Genomic DNA, 23,702 nt, shown 5'->3' with positions numbered 1-23,702 from the left:
CCCCACCCCAGATATTTTCACATTGAACAGGGGCTGAGATTAATCCTTCTTTCCAAATCCATGATGACTCTTTTCTTTCAGATCTTCTCCACTATGTGCAGCATCTTCTGGGTTTTGGTTATGGGACCCCTTGTGGATACCAAAATCCGTAGATGTTCAAGTCCGTTTATATACAATGGCAGAATAAAATTGTGTCCCTTATATAAAATAGCAAAATTAAGGTTTGGTTTTTGAAAAATATATATATATTCAAGCCATGAACGGTTGAATCCATGGATTCTGAGGTCCAACTGTACTTAGAAGTAGTGCAAAAAATAACAAACAAACAAACAACCTGGGAATGTCAATGGGAGATTGTTTTTTTACTGAGTACACCTGCGGTACAAATGGAAGATGTGGAAAATTCTGGAGAAGGAAGTCACCTTTAGGGCAGGAAAGATTAAATATCCTCTCCCTGTGCCATATATCCAATCCAATCCAATCCAATGTATTTTTCAGTGAAGAAAAAAACAAACAAAAATAGAGTTGAATCCAAGGTGTTTCACATAGGATCTTTTGAAATTACTATACGATTTTAGTTTCATTGATTTCAGTGGGAACTACGTGTAACTTTCTTAATCTGGATCTGACAGATACACTGTGTATTTAACATATTGTATAGTTTGCCATGCCATTGTTGGACAAGGAAAAATGTATATCTGAAGTTAAATGGGGCAGTTTCAATATATCCACATAATAAAGTAGAACACACACTCCTTAGAGAAGGAGACATCCATGAATTTAAAGCTTCAGGTCCCTGAACAGCATGAAAATAGCTTTGTTATAGCCTCCCTAAAGGCATATTGGCCTCATTTGCAGAAAATGGCATGTAGTGAAGGAGAAGCTGATTTCCTAGGTGACTGTATCCCAGCAATATTATATTCCTTGTACTGTGTTGTTTAATTTTAATATTTATTGAATCCTTTTTGTCGATATTAAAAGTAGGGAACAAACAATACTAAAAGAGTCTTACCCACCTTCCCTGGATATTTCACACTTCTCCCATATCAATATCTAGCCAATGTAGAGGAAAAGAAAAAGAAAGATATAGTGGAAGTGGAAGGAGGGGACCAAGGCCATTTGTGCCTGGAAAGGAATATGGTTTAGTCATAAATTTTACTGAGGTTAGGGCAAGCCTTCAAATCTAAATTATTCTAAACTCTACCTTTCAGCATCTAGGAGAGAATCGCATCTTAAATATCTAGGGTTCCCAGATCTCAGGGCCTGGCCTTGAGTCTCCAGTTTTCATAGGTTAGTTCTAAATCTCAAAATTCTCCAGTTTTGGCAGGTTCAGGCCTGCCAAAAGAGGAAAGGATTGTCTACAAATCTCCAACTAAGCCATTAGAGCAACAGCTTGCTACACTTTGCAAGGTTTGATTGATTTATTGCTGCAATTTACAAAGGCTCTCCGGGGGCCATTCTATTTACGTACTTCCCAACTTCCCTCTGAGTCATTGTGGTGCCAAGTTTACCCTCTGCTGTACTTCTACTTTCTGGCTAGAAAATGTAGCCTAGATTAAATGTTCCTTATCCCATCTCCCTAAACAAGTGAGAAAGAATAAAAATCTCATCTCACCTTGATCTAAGAACAGCCGCTTTAGCTATGATTTCTGCCTCAACTTCCAACCAGGAAAATTTGTTCTGTGTTAGTTTGTGTGTTTCAATAACAAGCTGTGAAAAGTGGTGGTTGGTACTTAATGACAGTGTTGTGGAGCAATCATGGAGGGCTGTCTCAAAGTCTTGGGGTTTAGTTGGAAACCCCAGGGCCTGGAACAATCCTGGGCTGGCACCCCTATAAATATCATTAAGCTCAGGATTTTAATTTTTTTTTAAAAAAAATCTATTTAGGTCCTCCAGTATGGTTGTCATATTGCATGATTGGCTGGATTTCATCTAGCATATAGCAGCCATGCCATCAGATGCCTCTTTATGCCTTAATTGACCTGGATTTTGTAAGAATTAGCTGCTCCTGGCCTTGAGTATTTTTATAACTGTGACTGATATTCAGAGATCAAGAGCAGAGATGAGCAAAGAGTTCCACACCATTGTGTGAAGGAAAACATCCTGATTTATTTTGGGGCTGAATAGATGGGCAGGAAGGAGCGGCTAGAAGCCTCTCTGAGCCTGATCACTCTGGGGCAGCAGTGAACATAGTCCGCAGCCCCAAGGGCATCTCCTCCCATGGCCCCAAATAGGAGTGGAAAAGATCCACTCCTTTTGGGTCTAAATTTGGGCCGCCTTAGGTGGCCCTAGTGCAGCTCCAGAGTCATGTGAATGACGCACCACTGGAGCAGCCGGAAGCCCCCCCCCCCTTCTGCCCATCTGTTTCGGGCCTTTGAATCCTTTTTACAAAAACCTTTCTGATGAAAAGGTGATTGCTGCCAATAGAAAATAGAGTGGGCCCTTGTTATACGCTGGGGTTTGGTTCCAAGATCTCCCATGGATAACAAAATCCGTGGATGCTCAAATCCCATTAAATATAATGACATAGCAAAATGGTGTCCCTTTATAAAAAATGGAAAATTAAGGTTTGATATTTGAAATTTATACTTTTTTTGAACATTTTCAAACTGTGGATGCTTGAATACGTGTATAAAAAATCTGTATATAAGAAAGGCCAACTGTACAGAGAAAAAAAAGTCAGTGCACTATAAACTGGGTAGCTGCATATTAATGCCATAAGAAATTACTGAAGGTGTTTCTAATCCAGGTCTTATGCCTTGAAAAAGTTTTTCTGAGTTAAAAAAAAAAAGTTCGGTCAATGCCAATATGGGGCATTCTTATTATATCAATAGCAAAGCGACATTGTGGCTGAGAAGGAGTGTAGTATTATGCCTGCCATGCGGAGTAGCCTCTTCTTGTTCTATCTGCATGGAAAAGAAAGGAATTGAGAAGAGTGTATGGCAACCCTGCAGTATAGTGCAACATTGGCATCTAATCTGGCATGCAGAGTGCCGTAGAAGAATGTAAATGGGGAGATATTAAATTGATTGTCACAACCATTCTAGGCCCTGTTTGGGCAGTGCGATTAATTACCCCCATATGCCTGTTGGGGAGGAGTAGACTGGGACAACTGTGATCACAGGATAGATGGATTTCAATTTCAAACAGCCTGAAGGGAAATTCTTGATTACTTGCCCTTTTCTGGCAATCAGCTTCTCCCTAGCAAGCAATAATTACTGAACCAATTATTTTAGCCACCATTTACTTACCTGAAACTACACAGACATTGCAGTTTTCCTCTGCAAGTACCATAAGACCATACTGTTTAAAGACCCATAGCCATGTTAGTCTGGATCAGTATGCAAGAGGATCTTGCTGTACTTTTGAAACTAACAGTGAGAAGCACTTAATGCATCTGATGAAGTAGACAAGTCTACAAAAGCCTATGCTACAAGCTTCTTTCTCTCAAAGGTGCTGCAAATCTCAAAGGTGCTGCGAGAGCCCTTTGCATAACCATACTATATAGCAGTGCTTAAACTAGACAGTGTTTCACTCTTGTTTTATCAGTTATAACTCTTGTGTCATAGTCTTGAAAGAGGTGGAAATACTTTATATATAGTGCAGTATCTTGACACACTTGTACAAAGTGAGCCTAGATTGAACAAGGTCTATGTAAGCTGAACTACACAAGTGATAGGACTCAATTCTGCTGTTCAAATCAGTGGTGTTTTAAAGGGTTTAACTCACATCCAGGGTGAGCACATTTCAGCTCTTGCATCACTGTACGAGCTCAGATTCGTCTTCAATGCTTTGTCAAATGAGATTCTGTTGTGAAGGGTATGCCCAAATGGACTTACTACAACCTCTTTATTTGCAGTAATGAATTTAGCAAATTGGTAGCTGAAGAATATCTTCGTTTCTTTGACTTCACTGGGCTGACCTTGGATAAAGCACTCAGGTGAGCTGCAAGGGCAGGGATCTCAAACGCATGAGTAATAGGTAAGGCCCCATGCTTTTAATTTCCGTTAGACGCCATATATACATTTCTCATGTTTCTAGAGTTTTCCAAAGATCAAATATTTTCAACTTGTTTGCACATTGCTCTTATGTCTGCATTCTTCTTTATGAAAATTTGTTTTCTCTGAATCCTCCTTCAGATCAGCTTATTAACTGTTGGGATCATGGACCTCATTGCAACTACAGAAAAAGACTGGTGGGGAGAGAAAGAGATGGTTCACAGTGTTACAGCATTTTGTAGTAGTTTTGATGCCAGAAGTGCATTGCTCCCCTGTATACTGGATGACTTGTGTTCCATATGGATGCTGACGCAGTCCGAGCGGCTTAGTAGAAGCACCAGCCATGACTCCCATGTCACCTCACTGAAATAACTATTCCCAGAGGCTATACAGCTAGGGCTGCATATCCCTGTAGTTCTTTGGAGAATCTTCAGGCCCTAATTAAAATATTGCATGTAATTAGCTGAGAGAGGGGATTGTTTAGGAAAGCAGGGGAATAATTTTCCATGCTGAAGTGGTAGAATGGAGAGTACTTCAACCTTGAAAGTCCTGTCACCCATGAGGACAGGTTAGCTCTCATAAATATATGTCTGAATCAGAGCTGGAGAAAGTTACTTTTGGGGAGGACTACAGCTTCCAAAATTCCTCAAGGCAGCACAGCCATTTTCTAAGCTCTAGGAGCTCAATATAGTTAGACTTGTAAGGTAGTAGAGAGGGCTGAGAACTTTTAATGCCCTTCCCTCGACTGTCAATCCCAGGAACCCATAGGATGTCATCATGGCAAATAAAGAGGAATCATAGTGCAATAACTGTGTTATTTTGAAAGGTCCCTGGGTCCCCATGGGAGAGGGGAGTTTAAGGATGCAGCTGAGGATGAGGGGCTAACCACACCTCTGTGCCTCCTTCTCCACTAGAAACGGTCCCTCCTGAAGTGATTTTTCTCTTTCCAAAACAAGTTGTGTGTGTTTATCTATAACACTCAACTAGGCTCTGTATTTTTTAGACCTCTACAGCTTACATTTAAAACATCCTATCTGTTTGTCTGAGCACATTTCTTTTTCTCATCTGGTTACCTCTGCTCTGCACACATTTATCTCATAACATTCTCTGTATACTATGTACTTTATTCTTTGCTTGGTCCAAATTTTTACTTTTAGACATTGTGTAATGTAATCATGCATTACCCCCGCTGAAGTGAGAAATGAAAGCATTTTTACAGCTCGAAATAGCAGTGGATATTGTGTTGTTGCTGCTGTTGTTGTTGTTAATTGACAATTGTTTTTTTCATGCTTCAGTCATAACAGTGAGGGAAACACAGAGCCACTAAATGCAATAGACTGTCACTTACATTGTTGGGGAACTTCAACTCGTCATAGAGCAAGCACCAACCAATGGCAAAATGTTATTGCGTATGCATCCACAATTCCAGATGCCTGAATGCAATTTAGGATATTAACCTATGAAGCCCTAAAAAGTGCTGGGCCAATATATAATGTATACATCTTTCTCGCATCCCATTGTAATATCTGCGATCCACCAATAAGGATTTCTTCATTAATTGGTCTTTGCAACAGACCAAGATAGTGTTAATAATAATAATAATAATAAATTTTATTTATACCCCGCCTTTCCAAAAAAATGATCAAGGCGGCTTACAAATGTTAAAAACAGTTACAATAGGATTTACAATACAAATTAAATTACAATATAAAAGTTAAAACATTACTACAAAGAATAGGAACAGGAGTCAAAAAATACACATATCAGGGTACAAACAATCAATCACAAATATTTCGGAGTCAAAGGAAGAAAACAAGGGCAGAGAAAAATCAATTAAACTAAAGAGGGAAGGCCAATCTAAATAAGTATGTTTTTAAATTCTTCTTAAAAGAATCTAATGAGGCGGCAGAGCGAAGCTCTAAGGGGAGCTTATTCCAGGAAGATGGGGCAACGATGGTAAAAGCCCTCTGTGAGGTCCTTACAAGATGTGCTCTAGGAACCTCTAACAGGTTTGTCCCGGATGATCTAAGTGTGCGGGGCGGATTATGTGGGGAGAGGCGGTCCTCCAAGTACCCTGGGCCCAAGCCATTTAGGGCTTTATAGGTTAAAACCAACACCTTGTATTGAGCTCGGAAGCGAATAGGCAGCCAGTGAAGATCTTTTAAAATAGGTGTTATATGGTCCGACCTGGAAATACCAGCGACCAGTCTAGCTGCCATATTCTGTACAATTTGCAGCTTCCGGGTTTGGTACAAGGGTTGCCCCATGTAGAGCGCATTGCAGAAATCCAATCGAGAGGTTACTAAAGCATGTACAACAGTTTCAAGGTTCCTACGGTCCAGGTAAGGGCGCAACTGGCGTATCAGCCGGAGCTGATAGCAAGCACTCCTGACCGTCGCATCCACCTGAGGTGTTAGCTGGAGCGACGAGTCAAGGAGCACCCCCAAGCTGCGCACCGAGTCCTTCAAGGGGAGCGTGACCCCCGTTCAGGACCGGATGACAAATCTCATCACCCGGAGCCGGGGAACCTATCACCAGTACTTCCGTTTTCCCTGGATTCACACTGAGTTTGTTCTCCCTCATCCAGCCCATTACCGACGCCAAGCAGGCATCTAGAGGAGAGATGCCATCCTTAGTTACTGCATCAGTCGGAGACACAGAGAAGACTATTTGGGTGTCATCAGCATACTGATAACACCGCGCCCCGTGTCTCCGGATGATCTCTCCCAGCGGTTTCATGTAAATGTTGAATAGCATAGGGGACAAAATCGCTCCTTGAGGGACACCAGATGTAAGGGTCCTCATGTCGGAGCGACAGTCCCCCAGCTCCACCATCTGGGATCTGCCCGAGAGGTAGGACCGGAACCACTGCAGGGCAGTGCCCCCGATACCCAACTCCCCCAGGCGTCCCAGAAGGATACCATGATCGATGGTATCGAAAGCCGCTGAGATGTCCAAAAGCACTAACAGGGACACGCTTCCCCTGTCCATGCCCAGACGGAGATCATCAACTAAGGCGACCATGGCAGTCTCAACTCCATAGCCCGCCCGGAAGCCGGTTTGAAATGGGTCCAGAAAGTCGGTATCATCCAAGATCGATTGAAGCTGGAAGGCGACTGCTCTCTCGATCACCTTCCCCAAAAAAGGTAGCAGCGAGATGGGCCGATAATTGTTGTGTATCAGGGGGTCTAAGGAGGGATTCTTAAGCAAGGGTTTAACCACTGCTACTTTCAGTTTAGATGGGAACTGACCCTCTCTTAGAGATGTGTTAACGATGCGGTGCAACATAGTCAACACCACATCACCCCCCTGAGCTGCCAACCATGAGGGACAGGGATCAAGAGAGCACGTCGTCTTCCTAACGCTTCGAAGGATCTTGTCCACTTCATCGGTACTAACAAACTCAAAGTGATCCAGTAAAACCGGGGCCACGGACGCTTCGGACGCCTCTCTTACAGGATCTGCATCAATACCGGCGTCAAGATCAGCCCTAATCCGAGAGATTTTATCCGCAAAGAAGTTGTTAAAATCGTCACAGCAGGCTTTAGATGGTACCAAAATAGGGCTCAGGGAGGGAGGGAGCTGAGTTAGCTCCCTCACAACCCTGAACAGTTCTGCTGGACGCGACTCTGCGGACGCAATACGTGCAGCATAGAACGAATTCTTTGCTGCACCTATTGCCACTCCATAGGCCTTCAAGTGTTCTCATGAAGAGAGACACCCTGTCACTGGAAACTCACCAAAGTACAAATCAAAACATTTTCAGAATCTTTCTATTTGATCTGGCTTTTATGTCATTTGAAACATAGGAAGCTGATGAGTTTATACTGGGTCAGATTATTTATCCATACCATATAGCTTGTTGTTATTTATTCTGACAGTAACTTCAGTAGCTCTTCAAAGCTTAAGGCAAAGCTCTTTCCTATTGCTTGCTGTAGGGGCAGCCTGGAGTATCCTGGCCCTGCAGCTGCCTTGACCTGCCTCTGTACCCTTGGCCTCCGTTTCCACGCTGTCATGGCTGTCTGCACAAGTGTCATACTGGACCACCGAGAATGTCCTTTATTCCATGGATCACTTGCTTCTGAGGTCAGAACAAGGCACCCAGCTACAGTCACATGCAGGGCACCTTGTTCTGACCTCAGAACGAGCAATCCATGGCTGTGGCAAACATGCCGAGCAGTCCATCAGGACACCCGTGCAGACAGACACTACAGCTTGGAAACAGATCTCTGAATCTTCACAGAAGATCTAGAGCAACAGGCAAGTTATTTTAATTCATATTAACCTTGTTATGCCTGGGTTCTGGTGCAGGACTTCATCTGTATGGCCCACACCACAACCAGGATTTGGCCTATGCATTATCTGAATAGGACAACACCAGAACAGTCAGAAAAACAGGCCTTTTGACCTGTGCAGACAAGGCCTTAGTCTCCCTCAGAGTCTTTAGTTGACACAGACAGGGGGATTTTCATTGTATTTTAATGAGATGGAATTTGATAGCTTTGTTGGCACCGTCCTGCCTTCATTATCCATCTCATACCATCAGGGTGGGGCAGATTACATATCTCCTACATAAATAGTTAAACTGGTCCAGAATGTGGAAATGTAGTGGAAAGAGTTGGAGTAGTTGAGTTGGAGTAGTTGTAACTAGTGAGGTTCCAGATATAATCTAATCACTCTCCATAGACTTCATGAAACCAGAGCCCACAAAGCATTCTGGAGAGAGATAAAAGATGAAGTACAGCATGGTACAAGGTGGTTTGGATCACCTCCCAATTCAATAACCTAAAGATTTTTTTAAAAGAAAAGTGTTTGCATATCCAGAACAATGGAGTAATTAGTGGCTACACTTTGTGGTGGTGGTGGTGTGTGTGTGTGCAGTCTATAATAGTTATTGTATGCCTGTAATTACATATAATGCATTTCATTTTATAATTCATAAATTCCAGAGTAGTCATCCCCTAAATGCAGTGTCTCCATATTTGTGTGTGTTATAATTTTGCCCAGAATTTGCTTGTTTGTGTGTTTGTTTGCTTAGTTGTCACTTTCTATGTCCAGAACTTTCCTAAAAGCTTTTCCCCTGATGGGAGAGACCCAGGAACGGGAGCGTGTCCTCATCCACTTCTCACATAGATACTGTCAGTGCAATCCAGAAGAGAGCACATCTGAAGGTAATACCATCTTCTTTTCACTATCTGTTTCATATCCTGCCATCATTCTAGCTTCTTAAGGGGACTGTTTGCAAAATGTTACCCAAAAATTAACTTCAAAAAATGTGAGTGTATTTCATGAATTAATGTAGGGTCCCATCCAACTGCACATGATAGTAATGGAACTGCATCTTTAAGGATTAATCCTGTTTCAACAAGTAGGACAGAAATCTAATATAATGCACCAAAGGAGTGTGAGAATGGTAGTTGTAGCCATAATGCCTGCTGCTTTCCTCCCTTCTTTCCTCCCTCCTACATGTTTTATCCCAGTCAGGCTCTCTTCTGAATAGCCTGAGGAAGGGTGAATTTGGGCGATAAACTATAAAGATAAGAGACAAGGGAACAGCTCAGCTCCTGTCATCTTCTCCTTTCCTCAAATACTTCATCCATCCTACTTGAGAAAGGAAACTCAGATAAACAAAAGGAAATCACATACAAATACACAATGAATATATGCTTACAGGGAACAATGCATAAAATCTTGCATACAAGATTTTCACAGAATTTCTTTAAAAAATTGCAGACTAATAGAAAAAAGATGAAAGAAACTATCTCTCTATCTGTCTGTCTGTGTGTTGAAATTGCTGAAATGGAAGGGAAAATAAAAAAAGGGGGACGAAGAAGACACAGAAATGTTCACAAGGCAAATATTCACGCAATTACGCGAAATGGGGAACAAGAACTTGCACCCCTTTTCACCCCGGAAACATACAAGGTCATGATGCGTTCAGACCCCCACTGAGCATGCACAAGGGTGCCGATTCGAATCATTGAATCCCACCGTGTGGTAATACAATTTGCACTCACTCCGCTTTGCTTGAATCCGCATCACATGACTTGCCTTGGATTCTTGCCCTCGATTCAGAAGGGCAATGGAAGGGCAATCAGGTGTGATAAAATATTCACGTTATAACGTGAATTCGCATAGATGAACCAGGAGTCACCCTGGATCTGAGCTGCAAAAACCTCTGTGTGATAAACACCAAACAAATGGGTTCTTGAACAGATCAGTCCAGGGCTCTCCTTGGAAACAAAAATGATCAATTTGAGACTATCATACTTTGGCCACATAATGAGAAGGCACAGATCACTGGAAAAAACAATGCTAGGAAAGACAGAGGATAGAAAAAAAGAGAGGAAGACCACAAACCAGATGGATAAACTCAATCAGGGGGGTTGTGGGCAAGGGTTTGAAGGATCTGGGCAAGGCAGTGGAAGATAAGGATTCTTGGAGATCATCCACACAGTTGCCATAATCCGAAACTGACTCAAGGGCAGCTAACAACAACGAAATAATTGGGAGGGAGGTCTATATCTATATCTTTGTGGATTTGGAGTTTACTTGCATGCTTCTCAGATTGTGATCTCGATTCTTTGAATGTTATCCTACCCAGTAAGCTAAGAAGAGAGAGGAACCTCACATTTCTGTATATGCTTATTTGTATGTATAATTAAAAAGGTTTTAAAATTCCTTGTGTCTTCTAGATGGAATTCACACACTCACCTGTGCCCTGATGCTGCTCAACACTGATCTGCATGGTCATGTAAGTATGGCAGGTAGAAGATATATCCTTTGCCATTTAAGTAAATCTGATGCTACTTGGACAAGTTAGTCAAAGCTGGAAATATGTATTATTGATGGCAAAGGAAATAAATGTTTGAGGCTTTCATCTTAGTTCAATGTGCTGTTTTTTAAGCACCCAAATATTATCACATACAATAGCAATGCAAGCATCCTCCCTCAAAATGTTTCTTGGCAGTATGGGCTAGGATATAATGAGTTTACTGAATGAAACAATATATATGTTAAAGGTATTATATAACCCTTGTTCAGAACTTATATTTCCTAGTAACAGCTGAAATAAGGTTTGGAGGACTGAAATCTGGAGTGTTAGCCAGCTTTGATGACCAACATAATTTCTATTAGGGATGGGCAAATCTGTCAAGTTCAGTTTCTATTGGGTTTTTCTTCTGAAATGTGTTCCATCCCAACTCCACAGCAGACTGCATTTTTTTCAGTCATCATGGAAATTGATGTGTATTTTGCATTTTTTTCAAAATATATTAAATTTTATACACTTTTGGTGTTCTTTTTCCAGTAAATGCATTTTATGAGCGCTCCCCTTCATTGAATGGAGCATTTTGTGCACATTTTCCAAGTTATGTACCTTTTTAAAATCCAGTATTTCAAATGTTTGAATTTTTGCGAGCTTGCAGAGAAGTGTGGTTTGTAAAGTCGACGTGCACTCTGTTTATGTTTAGATCTGCAAGTACAAATTGATTATGTTTCCATTGAAAAGTGTGTGGAACAAAATCCCCACCTACTCCATCTCCCACCACATAAGCATCCCAATTGCAAAAGAAGTTGCTTGCTGATATTGGTTTGTGCTGGACCATAACGCTATTAAATCTATCCTGTAAAAATAAATAAATCTTGATTTCCATTCTTTCCACAAGAATATTTAAATAATGTCAGTCTTCCACCTGAAACTACACTGCAGTTTTGGATACTTTGTCACCTAGCAAAGCAGTATTTGCGGTGATGATATATTGCTATTCCAGTCCAGGCATGAAACTGCAGGTTAAAGTGTTTCTCTTCCCCATATCACAGACCAATTCCCTGCTGGGAGGAACTAACACTATGTATGTCAGGGATGGGGAAAATGTGGTCTGTGGGTAGCATGGTGCCCCCAGGACTGCTTTTGTGGTTTCTAGGGCTCTCCAGGCTACATTTCTTTCTGAAATTTATGCATTCTAGAATGTAAGGGAGCATTTCCACCATGTTTTTTTTTGGGGGGGAGGGAGGGCTCATATGTTCTAGACCCAGGGGAGATTTCTAACAAGAAGTGAACTAGAACTTGACTTGTGGTTTACTTTCTGTTGTATAAAAAGGGGCTTCTGAAATAAGTGAAGAAACCAAAAACGTTGCAAAATTACTTCCCACCCACAGATGGCATAGGGGAAATCCCCCCCCCCTTTTTTGTGGGGTGTTTAACTGATGGTATTACTCTCTTGAAGGGCCAATGCAACTCCCTATGCCCAGCAATTGCCCACACCCTGATATATACATTTAATACTTGGACCGATAATCTTTTATATTTATCATAAGAGTTTCACAATTATTAGTGTATGCACACCTAATCCAGGGGGTAAGGAGAAAGAATAATATGATCCATCCAGTAGATCTTTGGTTTATTAACAGAAGTGGGAACAAGATGACTCCTCTCTGTTGTAAATCATACTGTGGAAAAGAAAAAAACCTGGAACACAGGAATGGGTTTTTGTATAGGACTGTGTTGTTGTTGTGTTCCTTCAAGTCATTTCTGACTTATAGTGAACCCAAGGCAACACTATTATGGGGTTTCCTTGGCACGATTTGTTTGGGGGGGGGGTTGCCTTTGTCTTCCTCTGATGATGAGTGTGCCTTGACCAGTATCACCCTGTGGGTTTCCATGGCTGGGTGGGGATTCAAACCCTGAACTCCAGAATCATAGGCCAGCATTCAAACCCATATACCGTGCTGGCTCTTAGAAAGACAATGAGCTCTATTCATTTATAGCATTCAAAACAAAGGATTTAATTTGAAGTGTCTTTTGCACCTGACTGATTATTCTAGTAAAAAAATGGATTCTGTCTGTTTTAGTTTTATTTTTAAAAAGCAGATACTGGCCTCATACAGACAGGCCAAAATAAAGCTGCTTCAAGTCACTTTGGAGGTATGCTGTTTAAATGATACATGCGTCGTAAGAGTCCAGAAGCCGCACCAAAGCCATGCTCCAGTCCTAAGGACTGGAGTGCAGCTTTGGTGCAGCTTCCAGACTCTTAAGATGCATGCATCATTGAAACACCATACCTCCAAAGTGACCTGAAGCAGCTTTATTTTGGCCTGTCTGTACAGGGCCACTGTATTTTTAGTGTGAAGTCTACACTCAGGTCAACCATTCTGTCTTAGTGAACCTGATTCCTTCTGAGTGTAATCCCATACATACACTTATTTTTGGATTTATTTTTTATGAACATATATTAACAGCAATCTTATGTGGATCAAAGTAGAACAGTAGGCCTGCAGGCCGCAGGCAAGTTGGGTGGCTGATCCATATATCACCCACCTAACTTACCGAACAGTCTCTGAAGCCCTCCTCCCCAGCCATTTATGAAGAGAGGACAGAAGTTTCTATCTATATCCCAATAGCCACATGTGAAATGACTACAGAGGAGCCTGGTAGAATTCAAAATAAATCTCATTATTTAACATCTGGCTAGAGGGGAGGCATTTCTGTAATCCTGCCTGCTCCTCATGAATCAGGAAATAGGCATATGAGGGGCTTCAAAAGCTATTCAATAAATCAAGGGGACACTTCAGGTACTGCAAAGGAAAGAAAGGAGTACTGACCCCTGCAGCATCCAAAAAAAGAAATACAGATAAGGGAAGGATGCCAACCATTGGGTTGCATACTGTACACCATTTGCAGCAGCAGTAGTTTCCTCTTGTGCACTCCCTCTACCAAAATGTAGTCTTGCTGAATAATCTCAAGACTATTTTTGCCTGCTTTGCCTTGCACCCCTTTGCTTGGACACCCCTTGTATGTTGAGACATTGTAGCTAAATATCAGCAGTGGATGTGAACAAAATTTCCTAACAAAAAAACCCCAGAATGTTATATTATTCACTCTCTCTGAAACACAAAGTTTAATCATGTTAAATTTTATGGCTGGCCATTTTGAACCAATTTTCTCTTACCTTCATACCAGCTGGAAATAAGGAATCTTTCAGGAAAAGAAACTGTCAAACATTATTATGCATTCTGTTTGTAGATCTTTTCTGTTTCAGCGTATATAGTTTATAGCATCTAATTGCATTCTAGGTGATTAATGATCAGAACAACACCAATAACATAAGTATTATATTAAGTATAAGAATGATAAGTATAAAGTATTGTAATCCTTCCACAAATAAAATTATTCCATAGGTTTAACAAAACTCAGACACTGTTTGAAATGTATAAAATTAATCATGGAAAATGTGTGCATTGCCTTATAAAAGGTAATTTAATGGCTGTGATTGACTTAGCAAAATTTGAGAAAGGGTGGCAAAGGGAATCAATAAAATAATGGATGTTCACTTACCTTTTAATCATGCTATACATTTGTTGAATACACACATACATACACACACACACCAAGCCTCTGTATATCTACAGGCCCTGATTAGAAGAGGGTTAACATTTTCTAAACATATTGAACAATACAATCCATAAGGGGAAAGGAGAAAATGAAGGAAAAGATGGAATTCATCACAATTCGTAAAAGCTTGTCAGAATCAGTGGTATCATAGAAATCAGATAGTTCTGCTTTCTTCTTCATGTAGCTTTTTAAAAAGCAAGTTCTTTTCATTCCAACTGTGAAGTTACTCATAAATTTTGTTAAATTATTTTTTAAAAACAGACCAAAGAATCAACCATCTGCACAGTGCAAATTCAGTAAGTGCAGTTTGGAGAAGACAATGTTGTACCACCCTCCTATGGGACTGTTCAAGATGAAGAGATTGCCAGAAAAATAACAGCTAGCACTGGCAAGAGCAACCCCAATTCAACTCCACTGGGATGGCTGAATAGACATGGGGGCCTTCATATCACACAAATATAGCACTATTGTCCCACTTGAATTAGCATGGCTGCATTATATGAAATCCTGGTGTTTGTAATTTGGTGAGGCACCAGAGGAGCTCCCTGGCCAAGAATTCTGAGTATACCTTCCAAAGTGCCAATCTCAGGATTCCATAGGATGTCACCAAAGCAGCTGAAGTGGAATAGTGCTGTAATTGTGTCACATAGAAGGGCCCAGAGATTCAAACCCACACTCGAAGAGCTAATAACTCAAATCCCTCTGCCTGGATGGCTGAATCTGCCAGAGTCACTTTCTCCTTCCTTATTTTTTAAAAACTCCATTTCTTTCCATCCCATTTATGAAGAAAAAATTGGTAAATGTTTATTAAACCAAATAATTTGTTTACCTAACCATAGTCACAGTACCAGAATCTAAAGAGGTCATGTCAAATTAATTTGCAGTGGAATTATACGCTGCTGACACTAAATTAGATGGTTTCCACTTCAGCTAACAAATCTGTTTCTCATGTGTGCCCTAATGTTTAATGTATACTTTATTAAATTTGTTCAATTGATCCACGAAGAAGCTGTTGATCCACCAAACTATTCTATACGTGAACTAATCTGATGGCTTTCTCGCCCAGTTCTTCCTCAACATTTGTGGGTGGGTGTGTTTATTAAGTGTTTCATTTCATTGAAAAGATTTAATATATAAAACTGTTACAAAATAATTATGATTTCTATGAGTCAGATTAAAACCACAGTAGCAAAAATATATTCAATGATCAGCTTGCACTGTCCAGCTTGTCCAAAGTTTCTTGAGAACAATCTTGGGTAGTGATGGAGTTAAGTGGTGTTTCTTGGAAACAGGATTGCCTGGTCAGCCTAGGTTCCAGGATTTCAGGGCCAAAATCTGAAAGCTAGGAACAATCCTTTGTTAATGCTACAGTGGTTAAAACTGCAATTTAACTCTTGGTGATGTCATTAAGGCCTTGGTGATGTCATTAGGCATGATACATTAAACATCAACTAGAGAATATGCCACTCAAATAACATGAAGTCTAACTGAGACGGGCCTCAACCTCTTCAGAAGTATTGAGGGTTCTTTACCTTTTGTCAGCTAACCTGTTATTTGTTTGGAGGTACTTCTGGTTACCTGGGCTCCCAACTTGTGATCAATAGTTTAGTCCAAAGAGGCATCAACATTCTGCTTAAGCATTCTTAAGTAATGGACTTTCAAGTATGGAGGAATAAGCAGGCAGCTTGGCGATTTTTAAGGTTATTTTATTTGAATGGACAAAATCTCTCTCACACTCTCTGCCTGTCCCCTTGGGTAGGAATACAGGTTTCTCATTGCCTAGGCACATAGCTTATCATTGACTTTACCCTGCATGTATCACCCGTCATATTAGCATCTTCATCAGATTCCTTCATAGTCATCTTGGCAAACATTCACTAAGAGGTAGATATATAATTTAGCCCTGCTAAAGAATAGAACATGTCTTCTTTGTGCGTCAAGCACACAGACATCTGTATCTTACAGGCATCCATGGAAAATAATATTGTTCCATAGGCATTTGAGAACAGAGGTTCTTTCTCCTTCTCTTACCAGCATTTTATGGGTATTTTTTAGCCAAGGACAGCATCAGCAGTGTAAAAACTGTTTCGAACAGGTATGTTCACTCTCCTTGGAGATCGCTGTAAACAGTAATTTTCCTGTCTTGAGAGGCAGTTTTTCTACTTTGTCCGATCAGAGATTGATCTACTTATTCCCCATTAAAGTAAAGAATAATCTTCCTCTCCAGTGAGAAGAGAGATTTATATTAAAGGACCACTTGCCATTAGCTACCATTACTGGTTGACTACCAACAGATGATTGCATCAGATTGCACCAATCTGCTTGTAAGTGATTTCATCAGCCAATTAATACTATTGCCTTTCCATTTTCAATATATTTTGGTCACTTGTTTCAGATTTCTCTGACTATTTTCTCATTATCTCATTTATCTGGACTTAGGTGGCTTCATGCCCAGAACTAGATGGTAAGCCTGCACTCTATGTTTTGCTACCTGACACACAGACATTCTACTTTTTAAACTCTAAATAGGCCCCCTTATTTCCTTAATGTTCAGACTTCAGGAGCTTTTCCAAAGCATATACTAAATTAGCACTCAGCCTGTAACACAACGAAGTATTAAAACAGGTATACTCACACTTTTCAAAGCTGCGCTCTTGCCTTGAGATTCCTCACCCTCACCCTGAGGACTGAAGAAGACCAGGCCCTAAGATCTGGGAATTCTACTTGCAATGACATCCATAAACTAGGTGCCAAGACTGAAAAGTGTTTGGTTGGTGTGCCCAGCTGCTATACTTCAAATGCAGACACATCAAAGAGCTTCAGATGTTGATTTGAGTTGATGGGAAAGCTTATATGAGAGGAGGAAGTCATTAAGATATCTCACCTCATTAAGATTTTTAAAGGTGAAGAATCTATATTTAAAATATTGGCTGTGAAATAAAACTAGAGTTCTCTACACTGTGAGCACTGGTTAACTTTTTCACAACTGCATTTCACTGAGATTTTTACAGTTACAATACATGCGGTGTATTTGCTGTTTAATCTAGATGTTATTGAAGCATGAATGATAGTAGCTAGGTCTGTTTTCTCCAGGAAAGGACAAAGCTGCTCTTGCTAGTCGTGCTTGTAATAAATGTACCGTACCTGGACAATGTTGGTACTTGAATAAGGCCAAACCTAAGTCACTGACATGATTTTTATGGGGTAGTGCAGCTGCATCTAAAAAATATTTTACACACAATTCTAGAGCACTTACCCTACTCCTTCATTGTCACCATCAGTACTTCTTTCTTGTCTTGTCTTAATTAAAATTCTGCCAACCTTGCAGTCTGTGTCAGGATCTGGAATAAAAGAGAGCTGAAGCTAGGAATTGTAAGCAGAGCTTGGAAAAATTAATTTTGGATTACAGCTCCCATAATCTCTCCAAGCATGATCACAGCTTCATGGAAGAGGCTTCTCTCACACAAGAATCATGGCTACAAAGCAAGATTCTTATTGAAAACACATGTTGCATACATGTATCTATGTTCTATCTCCAAGGCGGTTCCATCGCAAACAATAGAATCTTTTCAATATATTTCTCCACACATATACCCAAAGGATGAGAGAGGCAGAGCTACACCCATCGAGCTTGACTGTCTCAAGTAGATACATGAACAAACACATGAAAAGGGTTTTAGATGGTGTGGTATATCTGCTTCCCTCACTGTAGTGCTTCAGATTGGAACTAGGGGCTCATGTAACTGTATATATAGTAATTCCCCTGCATGCAGAAAATGTAACAGAGGCCTGGGACAGACGGGTCCAAAGTGGCGTGCCAGCGCCGATACTAGGGTTTGGGAGCACACAGCAACTGCATGCTCCGGAACCCTAGTTCGTATGGACGGCGGCATCATGACAGTGTCCCATCCACCTGGGTGCTGCCATGATGATGCCGCCACCATGCAGCTTCCGCACGTCCGTGCCAGGAAGAAACTTAATAAGAGCTACGATGCAGTCTTTATGACATCTCAGGAAGGAGCTGCATTTCACAGCTCCTTCTTACAACGTATCATTCCCGTGGCAACCACACAGTTGCGGGAACGATCCAGAGGAGAAAGGGGCCGCCCCTTTCTCCTCATGGCTGTTGGGGTGTCCAGGGGCATGAAACTGTGCGGGGACACCCCTTTTCTGGGCCAAAGAGGAGCAGCATTTTGCCGCTTCTCTTTAGCCCAGAAAAATGCTGGATTAGGACCACAGGTTGACCATCCAGTTACTGTGACCCCAATCCAGTGCTGCCAGGGGTGGTACAGGCCCGCTGCTTTCAGGCTAGTTTGTACAGCCCCAGAGTCTCTTTAAAATATGTAATACGTCTAACACAGGGGGTTAAAACTGGCCCCTGGCCGTCAAACACTTTGCCCACCCAGAACTGCCCAACTGTTGCTCCTCCATATATGCTACAAGTGGAGTAGCAATTGCCTTTGCACACCACTGAGAACACTGCACTTTTTTCTCTATGCACTTCCTGCTCAGGGTGACCTGATATCCTCCTTTTCCCAGACATATCCTACATTTCAACCTTCTGTTGAGGAGGAATTCCAAAATCTTGTCCATTTTGAGCATGACTAAGAAGCCCATTGAGTAACACCATTTGCTGTTCCCCTCCGAGAAATGTGTCTACTTGGCAGCCGTCTTCTTGCTTCAAAGGATGAAACCTTCTGAAGTTCTTTTTTCCTAAGAGCAGCAGCAGAAGAAGAAGAAGACAATACTTGGTTCCCAAAGCTCAGGATATGTTTTTTGCATATGGGCAAATCCTTAAAAACTAGCTTTGGAGGGATTATTCTTCCACCTCAAGCAGCTCATTGCCTAACACATTTGCTGTCCTTTTCCCCTTTGAGAAAAAAAGTGCCCTGTGCCCTGGGGCAAGTCTTGTTTGCTGTTGCTCCTAGGAGAAACAAAATTTTAAGAGGATCCATCCTATCCCCCTATTTGCAGCAAGGGCAAGATAATAAAATATAATAAAATAAAAATAATAAAAGGATAATAAATGCCGTATATGTAATATTGCTATAAATAAACCATATGAAATGATTTTTTTTAAAATTATATTAGTGTCTTCAGCTTTTATTTTGCAATGACCTATATTTTTCTTGAATGTTCTACATTTAATGGTGCCTTCTCCTCCTTTGCTTTGCCCACTCTGTTCCTGCTGTGTTTGGGTCAGGTCATTTTTAACTCTCGGGGAGGTTGAGGAAAGTCTTTACCCACTGTTTGCAAAAAACAAAAAAAGCTGAGATGAGAGCTTTTTAGCATGATTCCCCCCCCCCCAAAAAAAAAACTTAGCTAATGAGAACAGAGTAATAAAGGGCCCATACAGACAGGCCAAAATAAAGCTGCTTCGGGTCACTTTGGAGGTATACTGTTTAAATGATGCATGCATCCTAGGAGGCTGGAAGCCACACCAAAGCCGTGCTCCAGTCTTTAAGGACTGGAGCACAGCTTTGGCACAGCTTCTGGCCTCTTAAGATGTGTGTCATTCAGATAGTATACCTCCAAAATGACTTGAAGCAGCTTTATTTTGCTCTGTCTGCCCGGCCCAAACTCTTCAAGCTTCAGACTGCTGTCACTGAAGATTCTGATCTGGGCTCTTAAAGATATGGAGGAACAGGGTCAAAGACACCCAGATTCCATAACACCTAGTGGGAGCTGTGGCAATGATAAATGTACACCCACAATGCACTCCTCTTCACTGGTAATGCCATTTCCTAAACCTCTTGGATGGTGGTCCAAGGGGGGAGGTGAGACTGTTCTATATAAACTTTGTGGTGGGCTTCATTTTGTGGCCTGTTTACTTAAAAATGACAATCTTTTACTTAGTGGTAGAATGCCTTCCTGCCTACCTCTTAAATGAAAGGAAGGTATAGTGCTATAATACCTTAATGTATAATGTTAAATTTTGTATGATGTAGTGCTATAATACTCTAATATAATAAATGATTCTAATCCGGCCATGCTAATCAAGTTACCACCACAATTTTAACAACATGGTTAACAATGGTAGTTGAATGGCTTAATATTTTCTTAAAGTTAATATTATAGCATTGAGGTGTTATGGTGTTCTTTGTCATTAAAACCTATATCTCCAGAAAAGTTCTTAGAGGTAATTAAATAAGTAAGAAATAACCAGAGGCATAAAATTGTGCTTTTGGTCTGTGTCATAATGAATACGAACTGAGCTGTGATGAATTCATGCTCCTGAATTGCCTGGCCATGTGCCGTAATAAATTATTTGTATTCGTTATTCGCTCCTGAATTGCCACTAGCCCACTCACTTAAAGAGATGGAGGAGTTGCTAAATGTTTGACCTTCTGCAGTCTGAGAAAAGTCAGAAGAACCATGGGCAATAATGATTGGGTGATAGCGTTATGCGATACCCCATTAAAAGGGAATAAGTAAAACAATTCCACATTATTATGCACTTTAGTGTGGTAGCACACTCAGTCATGTGGATTGTCAATGGTAATCTGAAATGGAATATTTGAACAATCAGTTTGTCACCTTATTTACTCTTTATGAGTATTAGTTTTATGGTATCACAAAGACTGATGACTTAACAATCTTTATATTTCTTCTCGAGGATTCAAAACATAACTCCTGAGGTCCACAATTCTTCCATGGTAAAGTCGTGTAGAAAATTTAATGAACTCCCTAGGAGTACACTTTTGGAAGGCTTTCCTGAGCTTTAAACATTTAATGGGATGTATGTGACATTAATATCTTCTTTCCTCTCTCCTCTTTCTTCCTTCTTTTTTTCTCCTGCTCCTGGATCCTTCTTATTTTTGCTCTTTTACCCTTTCTCAGGTGGTAAGTGAAGTTGCGGGTACCTTTCTATACATTTATGGCATCTGATATTTCTTTGTGTAAAACATGGTGGGATGTATGTTAACCATTAATTCAATGTTTCTCAGAGTGTTAAACTTGCTATATTAAAAACATAGGCTGAAATTCTGTTAGGAACTAACAACTTCATAAGTGAAATTAAGTCTCCAGGAATTAGATTTGGGCATTTCTGTAACTTCAGTATCCAGTAGAAATAGTTGATGCACATCACATACTGATGCACATTTGTCCCAATGTGCATTGTGCACTGATGCACACTGGTCCCAATGTGCATTGTCCGCTGATAGACACTGGACACCAAGGCACATTGGTGCATAATTAGCATCAGTGTACAAGGCATATCAGCACAATAGACCAAGGAATATTTTTCCTCATGCAGGGAAGGGAACAGGAGGAGGTTATTCCCAGTCTTGTAGAAGTAAAAGTTTAAAATCTCCCCCACTCATGTACTAAAGTTCTTGTGCAGAGTGGGTCTGCACATGGTTAACTGAGAGTAAACATAATAGAATCTTAAACTGTATGCAGTTTATTCCTTAATATGTTATAGTTTTTTAGGAAATGTGTGCAGTTCTGTGTTTTTCTACACTTGATTTTGCAATCCTATTTTTGCAAACTGAAATTAATAAATCCATGACTTTCAAACTGGATCTATGGATCAGGCTCAGATCTTTTGATGTCTGAGTGGAACAGCAAATGGAGTTCGCTGCCCCGTAATTTTAGGGGCATAATATCTAGGTTGGCCATGTTGTTCTGATACTTATAGAAATAAGCACATTGAATGACTGAATCGAATAAAACTGAATAACTAAAATTTTATTTACAAATCTAGCTCCCTGAGGCCATCACTACATCCTGCCTAATGATGGTGCTTTATCTGGTGTATCTGTTTTCCATTTTCAACAGATGCTTGGGTCTCAATATTTCTGTTTATTTGACTTTTGTGACCCCCCTCTAAGAACACACTACACACACACACACACACCAACAACAAGGGATTGTTGGGTTTCCATTGGAGTCAATGGGAATTCTTCCTGAATAAATATTGTGAAACATTTTAGGAGCAGTTTAAGAAAACAAGACTAAGGGGCTTGACAGACTGTCCCAAAAGGGAAGGCTGGAGTCACCTGTTTTTGCTCCCAAGGGAGGCTACAGAAGCCAAACCGTGCCGCCTCCCTCCCGCTGAGTGCACCATTGGCACACTGCAGCGCATCAGTGATGCAAGCGTGGTGCCGCAATGTGCAGATGCTGCGCCGAGCTTGCGTCATCATGGTAGCCACCATAGATGCTGCACTCTCCCAAACCCTAGAATCGGCACCAGGTTTGTACTGGGCCAGAGTTTTATTTCTTTTCCTCATCGTTTTGCAAAGGGGTTAATGTGCAAGAAGAAGCTTAACATACAAACTCCAATTGGCCACTTTTTTTCTTGTGGTTGTGGCTATAAAGTTGAATGAGAACCAGCTGGAGAGACTGTGAGATTTCACAGAGCTGACTCTCTCATGACAGTGAGACCTTGCTGCAGGGGGTAGATCAAAGCCAGGGGTTGCCAGGCGGTTTGGTGCTATGGCAATGCTGCGGACCAAAAATGGGTGCCTACAGAACGCCCTGAAAGGGATGGTCTGTACTGTCCCTTAGTTTCCCAGCTGTTATGCTGGTCAGCAAAGTTGTCCATTCCTACTGCCTATCTCTCAGGTCATCCAGACCGTTGCTTCCTCCTGGTCACAATCACCCTGAGTGTGATGAAAGCTGAGTATGGGTGACAGTGGGTCCTCTCATCTTAATCTTCATTGTAAAAATATATAAAGCATGTTTCTTAAAAATACATATGGTGTTATGGTGAGAGGCTTTGTAAAATTTGCTTCTCAGACATAGGGGAAAAGGAGAAAAATGCAGGCTACAAAATGGAGAACAAATTCTGATTAAGTTCAGACTAACTGATGAAGGAAGGTGTGGCAAAGATGAACAAACATGAAATTACATGAATAGATGGTATGCCTAAACTCGTAGACAGGAGTTGTGGTTGTGTCCTTTCAAGTCATTTCTGACTGACGGTGACCCCAAGGCCAGGGGTATCACCAGGCTTTCTTGGCAAGGTTTGTTCAGAGGGCAGGGGGGTTGTGTTTGCTTTCCTCAGATGCTGTGAAAGTGTGTCTTGCCCAGTGTTACCCACTGGATTTCCACTGCTGAGCAAGAATTCAAACTCTGGTCTGCAGAGTCATAGTCCAATGCCCTTCTTAGCTCTCCATTGTCTATGCTGGTTTTGGCTGCTAGGAGTTACAGTCCAACAACATCTGGAGGACTGCATAATTCCCAGCTCTGTTCTAAATCTTCTGAGTTAAATAATCATTTTCCTTTGTAAAGGATAGTGTTGCCTTGCTTACAAAATATCAATAAGGTACAATAGAAATTCATGACTTACAGGGTGGGAAATCAAG

At 41.0% G+C, this 23,702-nt stretch overlaps 1 protein-coding gene across 5 annotated transcripts in view; it reads left to right on the top strand.

The window, feature by feature from the left end:
• The window catches only part of PSD2 (pleckstrin and Sec7 domain containing 2), a 79,800-nt gene that overhangs the window by 31,012 nt on the left and 25,086 nt on the right, over positions 1 to 23,702 (top strand). For 4 of the 5 annotated variants that reach the window (XM_089516301.1, XM_089516300.1, XM_089516298.1 and 1 more), the window contains 3 exons: positions 3,860 to 3,940; positions 9,057 to 9,169; positions 10,694 to 10,754. In XM_089516301.1, coding sequence (XP_089372427.1) covers positions 3,860 to 3,940; positions 9,057 to 9,169; positions 10,694 to 10,754 — 255 coding nt within the window. The remainder of the gene's footprint in view (positions 1 to 3,859; positions 3,941 to 9,056; positions 9,170 to 10,693; positions 10,755 to 23,702) is intronic. The other variant, XM_089516302.1, reaches the window with a different exon arrangement.

Source organism: Sceloporus occidentalis, unplaced genomic scaffold, assembly GCF_023333645.1.
Source record: "Sceloporus occidentalis isolate IW3139 unplaced genomic scaffold, rSceOcc1.0.p SCAF_3, whole genome shotgun sequence".
Lineage (NCBI taxonomy): Eukaryota > Metazoa > Chordata > Lepidosauria > Squamata > Phrynosomatidae > Sceloporus > Sceloporus occidentalis.
Note: the sequence above shows the minus strand (reverse complement) of the source record. Positions and strands in the feature narration are given on the sequence as shown.